The sequence below is a fragment of the Bos indicus genome, chromosome X (assembly GCF_029378745.1).
Source record: "Bos indicus isolate NIAB-ARS_2022 breed Sahiwal x Tharparkar chromosome X, NIAB-ARS_B.indTharparkar_mat_pri_1.0, whole genome shotgun sequence".
Taxonomy (NCBI): Eukaryota; Metazoa; Chordata; class Mammalia; order Artiodactyla; family Bovidae; genus Bos; species Bos indicus.
In genome coordinates, this window is record NC_091789.1 from 128,673,474 (window position 1) to 128,686,702 (window position 13,229).

Genomic DNA, 13,229 nt, shown 5'->3' on the forward strand with positions numbered 1-13,229 from the left:
TGCATGGGCTTCTCTCTAGTTGCGGTGCTTGTGCCCCGAATGGCGAGGGCTCAGTAGTTGTGGTATGCGGGCTTAGTTGTCTCGAGGCATGTAGGATCCTGTTTCTCTGCATCCCCTGTAATGGCAGGTGGATTCTCAACCGCTGGACTGCCAGGGAAGTCCCACAGGGGTCTTTTCAAGGGAAAAAGGCAGGCAGGAGAATTAAGGGATGTGACTACTGAAGCAGAGGCTAGAGGGGTGCAACTGCTGTTTTTGAAATGGAAGGAAGAGGGCTGTGAGCCAAGTAATGCTGGCAGTTCTAGAAGCTGGAAAAAGTCACCTCTGGAGGCTCCAGGAGAAAGGCAGTCTTGCTGATATATTGACTTTAGCCCACTAAGTATAGGCACTTTAAATCACCTATGGCAATTTTAAGAACTTTAAGATGATAAATTTGTGGTGTTTTAAGCCACTGTATTTGTGGTAAATTGTTATAACAGCAATAGGAAACTAATACCAAAGGTTAAACCAAGTCTCTCTTTGAGCATTCAAAGACTGCACAGAGTTCACAAGATGAAAATTTCACTTTGGAGTCCAAGCTATTCAAATGAATTAGTATAAAGTCCAAGGAGTGTAATACTAGTTTACTTGTGAATGAATTTATCCATCTTGACATCAGATGGTCTTGATGCCTCCCTTGCCAGTCAAGCATATTTATAGCAGATCCAGAAGGCCAGGGGCCAGAATCCTGCAGTATTTGCTGCAGTACTGGGAAACTATGCCTGGGGAGAAAGCAAGAAGGAAGAAAACTGGTAATGGCAGATCAATAACCAAGAAAGACACCTCTTGGGGATTATCAGAAGAAGTGTTGATTTGGAGGACAAATAGTGTCATATTCTGGAGGACAACTCGATAAAGTAACCCCAAAAATGTATATAAAACCTTAAAAATGCAAGTCCTCTGACTCAGCAATTTGACTTGTAGGAAAATTTATCCTAGAGGAAAAAGGTTGGATTAGTATGCATATCATTCATCTGCTTAAAAAATGCTTTCATGGTTCCCATAATTGCTTATAGAATAACACTTGGGGAGACCCAAGGGAGATAGCAGTACATCCACATACAGTGGATAATTAAGAATGGCAGGGGTTTGTACTGGCCATAGCTTCATCTACACGTGAACCTGGATAGATTAACCTTGAAGGTCTCTAAGCCACCTTTGCTACATTTGATCTCTTTTCCTGAAAAATCACTGAAACAGTGATTGACTAACAGTTCCCATGTTAAATTGGTGCCTGCCCTTGAGCATGTATTATAAACTATCATCCATTTTTGTGCCTTAAATAAATAAAAAATTTTATATAACTGTGTAATTGAGCCATTAAGCATTGAAAATTACCTATATTCTTACCCGCTGACATTCAGATAATATATTTGGCATGCAAAAAGCTGTGATTCCAAATTATGCTCAAATCCAAGTGAGGAATCTTTATTCATTTTTTTTCTGCTGTATTATCTGTTTCGGCCATATGTCTGGACCCAAGCCCCGTCAAGAAGGGACAAAAATTTACATAACATTCTCAAGTATGATGGTGGCTGCATTTGGAGTTTTGATTAAACTGCTCTACATGCATGATTATTACTTGTAAACAGATGATTAGATATTAATTAGACAATAAGTGATTGTAAAGCACTTGGAAAATAAAAGTGTTTATAAATACCACCAAGTAATAGCAACAATAATTCTTTACTGACTACACAGCTGCTAATGTCAATAAGAATGATTTATTCTAGCTAAGGGCAACTTTAATTTATGCACAAAAGCTGCTATCATATCTGTTTTGCTAGAGCAAAACAACATATGTCATATTTACAACTGATTTTACATCAGCATTTAGATAAATACATCTCATTTTGATAAAAACAACTTCTCTCTTTTAGGACCTTCTCAAACACAGGCATAACCATTATAGTCTGGTGTCCATGAGTGCTAAGAACTGGTGCTCCTTCCCGTTCATCTCTCTGACTTATGTCAAATATTTATTTCTTTAAAATATAAGATGATAGGTGACATTTTGTGAATGGCATTTTCATTCATGCAGTAGGTTTCTCATGTTGAGTCTGTGCAGTTGCTCCCTAGCACCTTAAAACTCTGCATAACAGACTCAATAAATTCTGGTCAAATAAATGAGGATAATTCTTTTCTGGTTATTCTAGAAGCTGGAAAAAGAAGAAAATCCATGTCAAGAATAAAATAAAGCACTTTCTATCTTCTTGAGTTTGTTTTTCAAACAAAAAGTTTTGAAACTTACTGCTTTTTCTGTCCCATCATTATTTTTTCCCCTAATGGCCTGTATCAACCTCCCTCTTGACCCACTGGTGAATTGGGCAATGCTTCTGTAAACTTGAGCCCCTACAATGAGTCCAGGTCCGTGGTTTCAGAGGTAGGAAATGAACTGAATGAATACAAGTGAAGAGTGCTTCATGTTACATGGATTCAATAGAAAAGAGGTGGAGAGGTTATTTGGGGTGATGAGATATGCATGAGTTAGCTCAGCGACCTTGTTAACAAATCTAAGTAAGGCAGTGTAATCTGGTAGAAAAGAGAGTTGAACTTTGCTTCAGGAGGACCTGGACTCAAGTATACTTCTGCCACTTACTCTATGACCTTGCTCAAGTTACTTAACCTCTCTGAATCTGTTTGCTCATTTGAAAATTTTCAGTATTAAAACTTGTCAGTCCCAGATGATAGAATTCACTGTGTAAAAGAAACAAGTGAGGGGTGAAAGGCTTTACCCAAAACTTTTATCACCACAGTTTCCCTGGAGTGAGTGAAAAGGAGTAACTCCTGAGTTTCATTACTTAGATGGTGAACTTTTTTTTTCTGGGCTACATCAGATTTTAGGTCCAAACTGTCAGCTACATGTAGAAAACTGGGGAACTGATTCAATATAGAGCCATGAAAGTCACAAAATTCCATAGATGGTCAGAGTGGTTTCCAGGAAACCTTAAGTTCTGTGAACTGGTTCTTTCCATGTCCTTTCCTTGTAGTCATATACCTTATCTGAAGTAAATCTGAGAAGATGAAGAAAATGAAGGGTAAAGGAAAGGAGGAAGAAATAGTGAACTCAGGAATGCTGATAAGGGGGGGGAGGATTTGGAAGGAAGTTTTCACATATGGCCTTCTTTATAAATATTAAGATCACTATAGGGAATTCCCTGGTGGTCCAGTGGTTAGGACTTGGTGCTTTCACTGCTGAGGGCCTGGTTTTAATCCCTGGTCTAGGAAATAAGATCCTGAAAGCCTTGAGGCACATCACCCATCCCCACCCCCTCACCCTGAAAGGCAGTATAATGTATATAGGGACATACAAACTTTTAAAATTTTCAGTATGGTTGACTTAACATTTGTGTACAATGGATATAAAATTTATAGGAGCATGACTGGATTAAAGATGGAGGAAAAGGGAAAGGTATTTTTAAAGAAGAGCAGGCTTAAATGTAATGCCTGGTTTTTAAAAAACAGGCATACGTTGTTAAGACTCATTTTTATCCACATGTGATGAGGATATGAAAGGTATTTGCCATAAGAAATACATCATGTTAGAACTTTATGATGGGACTCTGAAATGGTATTAGTTGTAGATCCCTTAGAAGCAGACCCTGAGAGGAGAATTCAAGTTCAAGTAGTTAAATGGGGAGGTGAATCTGGGCAACATCCACAGGAATGTGAGCAAGGGAGCCAAGGAAAGGAAGACAACCAGTACAATTTGTGGCCTATGTCAAGCAGCTACCACCATGGGAAGTTGAACTTAATCCCCCTGGGGAACTCTGGCAGTCAGTGTAGAACAGTGTAGACTCAATTATCCCACTTGAGAACTGAGTGTGTGGGTGCGTGCTTAGTAGCTCAGTCCTGTCTGACTCTTTGCGACTCCATGGACTGTAGCCTGCCAGGCTCCTCTGTCCACGGGATTTCCCAGGCAAGAATATAGGAGTGAGTTGCCATTTCCTCCTCCAGGGGATCTTAGCAGTAGGGTGTTTACACACTGAATCCTCTCAGTCATTGGCTGAGAGCTCTTGGGGGTGTGGATGGTTCCTTTTCTGGCCCTTCAGCCTCGAAAGGTTACATTCGGGGAGGCTGAGGGCGGGGCTTTCGGCGGCCAGATAATTCCCTCAGCGGAGATGCAGGTGCTGGCTTCCCATTGACAAAAAAGGGAAGGCCTCAGGCATCAGGCAAAGCTCGGACAGTTTCTGGTCCGAACAGATTATTTTAGTTTTTCCCTGCAGATCTTTGGGAAGAGTATTTCCAGCAATGCGATGTTGAAGTGAAGAGCGCTTGCGGGAAGAATGATGTCATACTTAGGTCTCTTCCTAGCTGAAGTGAAGGTCCCTATGACGGTTTCCTCACCTGATCAGATGTTGAGGGGGTTACAAGTAGCCCACTCTAAGTACCTAGCATAGTGCTAAGAGCATAAGAGGCGCTTGATAAATGGTAGCCGGAAAAGATGGTGGTGCTCGGGAGGGGCAGCGCTAATCTAACAAGTTCTCCCGAAGATACAAGATGCAAGGTTGCAAGATGCAAGAGCCCAGTCCCCGAAAGTTCCCTGGGGATTTTCTGAACACCCTGCCTCCAACACACTCCCTTTGCTTCGCCTAACTGCTGATAGGACTCCCCAGCATCGCTCTTGACTTTCAACTTAGTTTCCTTTCACCGACTCCCTGCACCTTTCTGTTTGTTCGTGTGCCCCGTATCTGGCTCTTGATCCCTTTTGCGAGAAAGGGTAATAATGTTAATTTTCCCCCCAACTGTTATAGGCAGGAAAATGTAAAACAGAAGCCCAAACCCCCCATAATTCCATCTTAATATCGTGATCTATTTCCCTTCAGTGCTTTATCCTAGGATGTATTAATACATATCGCAAAATTGGGGTTATTTCCAGAATCATATGTTGTGACCTGATTTTCTCATCTGACACAATCTTTACACGTTCCCCTAGCATTAGTTTTTCTTCAAAACATGATTCTTAATGCATGTATAATAACATATGTATGTATTTTATTTTTAACTTTTTCCTATTGCTGTAAATTGTATCACTTTTTTTTTTTGCCTTTTGTAAATAAGTCAGCATTAACATCTTTGAAACTATTTATGAGCTTCTGATTATTTCTTTGGGGATAAATTCCCAAGGGAAAGTTCTGGGGCCAAAGGGTATGAACTTTCTGAAGTATGTAGCATGTACTGACCAATGTCATCCATGGAGTTTTATGTTTTTAAACAGTGTTAACATTGTGTATAGATTTGTGTAACTGTTACTATAATCAGGATACAGAACGATTCCATAACCCCAGTAACCTCCCTCCTGCTATCCCTTTATAGTCATCCTCCCATATATCCCCTAGAGCAGCGGTCCCCAACCTTTTTGGCACCAGGGACCAGGTTCATGGAAGACAATTTTTCCATGGACGGGTGGGAGGAATGGTTTTGGAGTGATTCAAGCGAATCACATTTATTTTGTACTTTATTTCTATTACATCAGCTCCATCTCACATCATCAGGCATCAGATCCCACAGGTTGGGGACCCCTGCACCAGAGGATTATGAAATATTTAATTCTATATTATGTAATTAACTGGTCATTCTTAATCATCCTAATAGCATCACAAAGCCCGAAGTTACAATAACCCATTCAGGTATTAAGAAGTTCCTGAATCAGGTTGCAATAGCAGCCAAGACTGACCCCCCCAGAGTGGGTGAATCTGGTAAAGGCCCCTCTCAGACCAGTGCCTGAAAGAGTTTATTTCTCATTAGATCTGTGAGCTTCAACTACTGGGCTGTGGAAAGAGGAGCATGAGGAGCCAAGACAGGCTGGGGTAGGATTAGTGGGAATGGAGTTAGTTATAGAGCTGACAGTCACAGCAGGTAGAGGTCCAAATTTTGAGGTTCAGGGACTTAGGCTGATAATGTGTCAGGTTCGACTTGGATCTAGCACATAGTGGCACTATTAGCTAAAGGTCTGACTTGGGTGACACAGTGAAGACATTTTAAGCAGAGGCAGCATCTTGTTTTGATGTGGCAGGGGAGAATGAAGAGGGGAAGAAGAGGGTATCTGCCCGCTCTGACAACCGAAAAGGTGGGGGATAACCACACAGTCTAGGCTCTGGGGCAAGAGGGGTTCACAGGGACTCCACTAGTCACCAAGACTCTGCTAAATGGGCACAGGTGAGCCTCCCACTCTGAAGGGGGAATTAGAGGACCAATTACAAACCAAGCTGGGAGCTCAGTGGCCTGGAGCACAGTGAAGGTTTGGGGGCTAGGTGATTTTCAGTGGATCTTGTGGCTTTAGGCAGTGGTTCTTAAACTTTAGGGTATGGCAGAATGCCTCCAAAACCCAGAGGATTCATTAAAACTCAGATTCCTGGCCTCTACCACCTGAGTTTCTGACTCAGTAGGTCTGGGGTGGGGCCCAAGAATTTCTGACAAGTTCCCAGGGCTGTGGCACTGCTCTTTAGGAGAGCCACTTCTGTGAGGCAATGAAAGTATTAAGACTGAATGGACAATCTCCTTCCCATATCACCTAGTATAGGTGGGAAAGAGACTCCTAAATGTATTGCAGGGGTTGGCCCTTTCAAGTAAAAGGGGTTGGTAGAGCCAAACTTGCAGCTTGAGGTATTTTGTGCTGCTAGGAGATCCAACCAATCCATCCTAAAGGAGATCAGTCCTGGGTGTTCTTTGGAAGGACTGATGCTAAAGCTGAAACTCCAATACTTTGGCCACCTCATGCGAAGAGTGGACTCATCGGAAAAGACCCTGATGCTGGGAGGGATTGGGGGCAGGAGGAGAAGGGGACGACAGAGGATGAGATGGCTGGATGGCATCACCGACTCGATGGACATGAGTTTGAGTGAGCTCCGGGAGTTGGTGATGGACAGGAGGCCTGGCGTGCTGTGATTCATGGGGTCACAAAGAGTCGGACACGATTGAGCGACTGAACTAAACTGAACTGAAGCGGGCAGATAAGGTAGGAATGCCCTTTTTCAAATGACCCAAGTATCACCAGAATTCCTGCATCACTGAAGTTCTCTTAAGTCTAGCAATGCCAAGTGATGTCACTCTGATTTGCAGGATCTATAACTACCAAACTATAAATATCTCCTGCAGAATCCATTTTGTTTTTCTTGTAAGGCTAGCTCTCTTTGCTAATTTGAAGAGTGATTAAAAACATAATAATAATGCCGCGTTACATTACTATAGAACATTCTAATTCACAAAGTGCTTTCACGTGATATCTTATTTGCTCTCCCCAATTCTATGAAGGAGGCAGGGCAGGTATTCTTATCCCATCCTTTGGACTACTGGTTCTCTAGGTATGGCCCATGAACCTGCAGCATCAGCATCACCTACGATCTTGTTAGAAATGCAAATTTTGGTCCCAGCCAGACCTACTGAACCAGGTCTTGAGGGACCAATAATTTACACTTCCAACAAATTCTCAGGTGATGCTGAAGTTGGTGCTGCTGGTCCTTGACCATACTTAGATGAAAACCACTGCTGCTGCTGCTAAGTTGCTTCAGTCGTGTCTGACTCTGTGCGACCCCATAGACGGCAGCCCACCAGCCTCCCCCGTCATTGGGATTCTCCAGGCAAGAACACTGGAGTGGGTTGCCATACTACTATAGATTAAAATGAAAGATTTAGGAGCCCAAGGATTTCTACCTAGATATTTTTCCTACCAGTACACCTGCTGCGTCCTTCCACCTTCCCACCCCTGCATCCTTCCAATCCCAGTTTTCCTGCTTGTGAGTTTGAGGCCCTGAACAGTTACTCTAAATTTCAGTTTTGTCACCAGTAAAATGGGGATAATAATAAGATCGACCTCTTTGGGTTGTTATGAAGATTAAACAAGATCTAGGTAAAGTACCTAGCAGTGTGCTTGTGCTTAATAAATGCTAGCAATTACCAAGGTTTTTTCCCCCTTACCCTATGGGCTTGTGGGATTTTTATCACCCAGACCAGGGATCCAACCCCGGCCCTTGGCAGTGAGAGCAAGGAGTCCTAACCATTGGACCACAAGCAAATTCCAATATCATGACTTTTATTAAGTTCTTTGCTTCGGGTGTGTATCTCCAGAAAGTCTTCCTAAAGTGGTGGTTATTCCTGGACGATTTAGACTTTAAGGCACACCATCTTTACCACCCCCATCTGGGATGTTTCTGTGATTGCCATGAGCATTTGGCTGAGAGCAGGGTGCCTAGGGAATGGGAGCAAAGGAAAGGTGCAAGGACGAGTGTATCGAAGGGCAGACAACAGCAATACCTCCTTGAGGAAAGTCAGAATAGCTGGGGAGGTTGAGGGAGAGAGAGTGGCTGAGGGAGGAAGCAATTGTGGAGGGCAGTCAGAAGTGGGAGGCAGGTTGTCAAAGACAATCTACCTCCTTCAAAGTTCCTCCCAGAGCAGCCCCAGGGGTAAATGCCAGGGCTACAGTGCCTCAGGGGATCTGCCAGTGCAGTCAAGGGGGTGAAAACTCAGGTGCTCACAATAATGCCCTGATATGTCCTCCGAGGCCAGCTGGCAATTGTGGGCACAAGGAGTTTGGACTCAAAAGTGGCTTTGTCTTCAGGGTGACTCCTATTTGGCAAAATTCTGACTACAGCACATCAAACACTCCTGTCAGGGACTTGGTCCTTTTTCAGTGGAGATCTGCTATGTTCTGTCTCGAGGCGTGCTGGGCATCTCAGGACGCGGTTTTTTCCTTATCTGGGTTGTGCAGCCGAGGTCCCCGGCCCAGAATGGTCCTAGACCTTTGCAACTGAATTAAACAGAAGAAACAAAAGCAGCAAGTTCGGGCCCTGTGGGCACGGCCGGCCAGCCAATGGGGCCCGGCCGCTCCCCGGCGGAGTGGTACTATGATGACAGTAGCCAACCAGCGCGCTCCATGCAAATAAGGTACTGTATCCCGCACCCGCCGCTCCAGTGCAGTCTGGTTGTTATAGTGATAAACTGAGGCCTTGCCTTTTGGTTTCTCGGAGGAGGAAAGGGGCGGGGGATTAGGGGGTAACCTCTTTACTTCCCCCTGGAAAAGACAGAAGGGATGAAGAAGGGGGATGGGTGGGGAAGAGAAAAATACGTGACAAAGAAAACATTCGCTGCCTGGGAGGAGACTCTCAGAGGGTGTAGAGCTGGAGGGAGCATTCACTGGCCATGCCAGTACTTACCACTGATGCTGAGTCAGAAACAGGTATCCCAAAATCCCTTTCCAATGAGCCTCCCTCAGAAACCATGGAGGAAATAGAGCACACATGCCCACAGCCTCGACTGGTAAGTAAAGACAAAGGATGCAAATGTATGCGTGGCTATGGCACAAAAGAGTTCCTTCTGCGCATGCAGCCAGTGAGGAAAGCAATGCTTGGAGGATTTTCATGTAAATGAGAATGGAGCTACCGCCTAATCCTTCTCAGCTGTTTATACTTAGCTTCTATACCGGGCGCTGCTCTCAGCTTACAAAGCATTATTGTATTGGCTGGGTATGAAGCGGGGCGCTTGGGCTATGCTGTTTTTGTGTCTTGGGAGGAGGGGATGGGCTTTTCTTTTAGGTGTAGTCTCGTCTAAAGATAAAGCTCCTACGGTACAATTTTAAAATGGTATCCTCTCCACAAAGCTTGGGAAGTGTCCGTTGTTAAGTTCTAAATTCTAGCTAAGGAATGATTCTGTCCTCAACTAATTTCGGTGCCTAATGTCAATTTTGGAAAAATGAGAACGACATGGAAGCCAAACTTACCCGTTCGTTTGAAAATTTCAAAATACATGAGTGAAAGGGTCCCTCAGTATTGTGTTCAGAAATAATGTGCATCTTAAATGAATTGTAAACATTTCCGGAGCATGCTGCTGAGGGTTTCTCTTCGGGTAGTGGGAACCGAGGACAGCTACATTTACTTGGAAAGGGGCTGCATGCCTTTCATAATCAAAGTGTGGAAACAGCACTCAGAGGCTTCCTTGCATCTCAGTGAATGGTATCCCAAATTCCATCATCTTCTCTGCCACTGCTCATGATTCCTTAAGTAAACGTGAAAAGTGGCTGGTTCTCAACCGCCTCAGCGTGTATCCTCCAGCAATCAAAAGCACCAAATGGATAGTGGGTTTTGGGGTGGCCTGAAGTCTTGGTGAACTTGGCGAGACCTTTCTTAGAACCCTCAGATCCAAGGGACAGACTAGTTAGAGCTATCCTCTCTCTAGCGATAGCCCCCCCATCCCTGTGTTAAAAGTGCAATATTTTGATTGGTTGTGGAGTTTGACCCTGGGAAGAGTTTTTGTTTTTTTGTTTTTAACAAAAAGGAGTTTGTGATGTAGTATTTTCTGTGAACTCCCAAAATGAGGAGATTCCCAAATGAGATTCCAAGGCTAGTCTATCCTGTAACTTACTTGTTAATGGTTACTAAGAGTTCAGAGGGAGATAGGACAAGTTTCTAAAACATGAAAACAAGTCACCTTAGAGCATAGTGGGCTTTTGTTCACTATGTTTCTATTTTTTTTTAAGATCTATTTTCTTAGGACCCTTTACTACTAACTGCTCTCCAGCACTTAAGCCACTTGCTGAACAGTATACATGATGTGGTACCTGTGTTCTCATGGGATACAAACCATCCCAATAAGTTTGTTACCAAGGGATTCCTTTGAACCACTAGACAAGTCTTGGTTAAGGTGTGTGCAAAATGACAAGAACAACAAACTGACCCTTAAATACTTGTTACAAGATCACCCAGAATATATATTTTTAAACATTATACTCGATGTTCAAATTCTAATCACACACCTTCCTGACAGGTAAAGGGCAGGAGAGAAAGAGGGGGCATCCAGTTCCGGTTTGTGTCAGTGCCCACTTCTTTTCCTTCCTTTTCTGCCTTTTAGCTGTTCTGCTCCTTGGTTGCTTCTGCCTGAGAGAGTGGACAGAGGAAATCAAAGGAAGGAAGTTCAAGTACTTTCCACTTTCCCTTGTGACAGCTCATCTGGGAGGTTAACTCACAAGATCCATGCAAAGCTGGCAGTGTTACGCCTCCACCTCCCCACCATTTTAGAAATGAAGAAACTGAGGTTCAGAGAGAGTAAGCAACTTCCCCAAAGTCACACTGCTTTGAAGGGCTGTAGAGCTGGGATCTGAACCCAGAACTCTACCTGCAAAGTGGAAGTTCTCCTCCGACACACCCTAAGTGAGGTACATTCTTCTCCCATTTTTTTGGCACTTCTGGCTTGTATGTGTGTCTGTGTGTGTGTGCACGTGCATGTGAAGGATGTACAGAAGTTGAACTGTGAAAGTGATTGCTTTGATAAAAGATTTTCCCTGTTGTCCATCATTATTGTGGTCTATAAAAAATTGGCTCTGCCTAAATAGGGGCTATTTACCAATTTGTAAACCATTATTAAGTTTTGGAGGGAGAAGGCAATGGCACCCCACTCCGGTACTGTTGCCTGGAAAATCCCATGGACGGAGGAGCCTGGTAGCCTGCAGTCCATGGGGTCGCTAAGAGTCAGACATGACTGAGCGACTTCACTTTCACTTTCCACTTTCGTGCACTGGAGAAGGAAATGGCAACCCACTCCAGTGTTCTTGCCTGGAGAACCCCATGGACAGAGAAGCCTGATAGGCTGCAGTCCATGGGGTCGCACAGAGTCGGACACGACTGAAGCGGCTTAGCAGCAGCAGCAGCAGCATTAAGTTTTGGAAGCACCTTTTATCAGCAAAATTTGCATTGTAGGGGTATATTCTAGATTTAGGTTTACATTTAATAGCAAAGGCACATATTACCTACTTAATAACAAAGTTTGAAGAGAGTGGCAAGTGAAAATATTAAATTAGCATTTTTATGTTTTTTACTGGTTTCTATTGATCTTTAGCTTTGCTAATATCATCATATTTCAAAGTATATAAATTCTGTGTTTCTCCCAGTACCCAAACATGTCTTCCCAAATCAATTGTGGGTTCCTCAGAGTCTGACTGTTGAGTTGCTTGACTAGCTTTGGAAAGTGCATGGAAGATGTGAAAGATAACCCTTCAGAGGACAGGCTCCTTCCCCGACATGTTACGCACTTGAATTCATAAAGTTTAGAGGAAATAGGACTCAATAACAAAACATTATTTCAAAAAGAGAGTAGCATTTATCAGAGTGGTTGTGATTGTATTAGCTGAGGCACACACTGGTTCCCCAAACTCACTCTAACTTTACCTAGAGATACAGAAAAGGACATTTCTGGGTAAATAAAGGGCCATAAAGGTTTATTGCAGGTCCCAGAATGTGACTTAATGTCACCATCTATAAATACAAACTTTATTTAAATCTCAGCAGTTGTGTAAAATGGCCTTTTTGTAATGAACTGTGTGTGTGATTGAGCCTGGCACTTGAGAAGGTATGTACAAGCATCTCTGTCTACATGTATTTATCTATATATTATTATTATTATTTAAAAAATTATTTATTTGGCTGCATTGGGTCTTACTGTGGCGTGCAGGATATTTCATTACAGTACACAGACTCTCGAGTTGCAGCACATGGGTTCTGGAGTGTGCAGGCTCAGTAGTTGTGGTACAGGGGCTTAGTTGCTCCACAGGATTTTGTTGTTGTTTAGTCCCTAAGTCCTTGGTGACTCCATGGATGTGGTATCTTAGTTTCCCAACCAGGGATCAAACCTGAGTCCCCCCCATTGCAAGGCGAATTCTTAACCACTGGACCACCAGGGAGGAGAAGGCAATGGCACCCCACTCCAGTACTCTTGCCTGTAAAATCCCATGGGCAGAGGAGCCTGGTAGGCTGCAGTCCATGGGGTTGTGAGGAGTCGGACACAACTGAGCGACTTCACTTTCACTTTTCACTTTGATGCATTGGAGAAGGAAATGGCAACCCACTCCAGTGTTCTTGCCTGGAGAATCCCAGGGACGGGGGAGCCTGATGGGCTACCGTCTATGGGGTCGCACAGAGTCGGACATGACTGAAGTGACTTAGCAGCAGCAGGACCACCAGGGAAATCCTGTGTTTGGGTATATAATCTTTATAGTGAAGTTTGTTTATTATGATGTGGGTTAATGCTGCCCACAGTGATTGAGTACCTACTACATGCTGAGCTCTGAGCCCTGTGGTACTCTGGAATCTAGAGATACTAGAGGTACTGTGAAATCTAGAGATCTAGATTGTGGAAGAGACCGGCACACACAGATTGGTTACATACAGATTGATAAGGACACAGCTGGCAAAGGGGTGTGTTCCCAG

General features: G+C 43.6%; 1 protein-coding gene across 2 annotated transcripts in view; it reads left to right on the forward strand.

Annotated features, from left to right (window-relative positions):
* PCYT1B (phosphate cytidylyltransferase 1B, choline) overlaps positions 1-13,229 on the forward strand; it is a 148,154-nt gene that overhangs the window by 16,385 nt on the left and 118,540 nt on the right. The window contains exon 1 of one of the 2 annotated variants that reach the window (XM_019956276.2): positions 9,068-9,291. The exons of the other annotated variant lie outside the window; for it this stretch is intronic. Coding sequence (XP_019811835.2) covers positions 9,175-9,291 — 117 coding nt within the window. The 5' untranslated portion in view covers positions 9,068-9,174. Of the gene's footprint in view, positions 1-9,067; positions 9,292-13,229 lie in introns of those variants that run through there. 2 annotated transcript variants of the gene reach the window in all.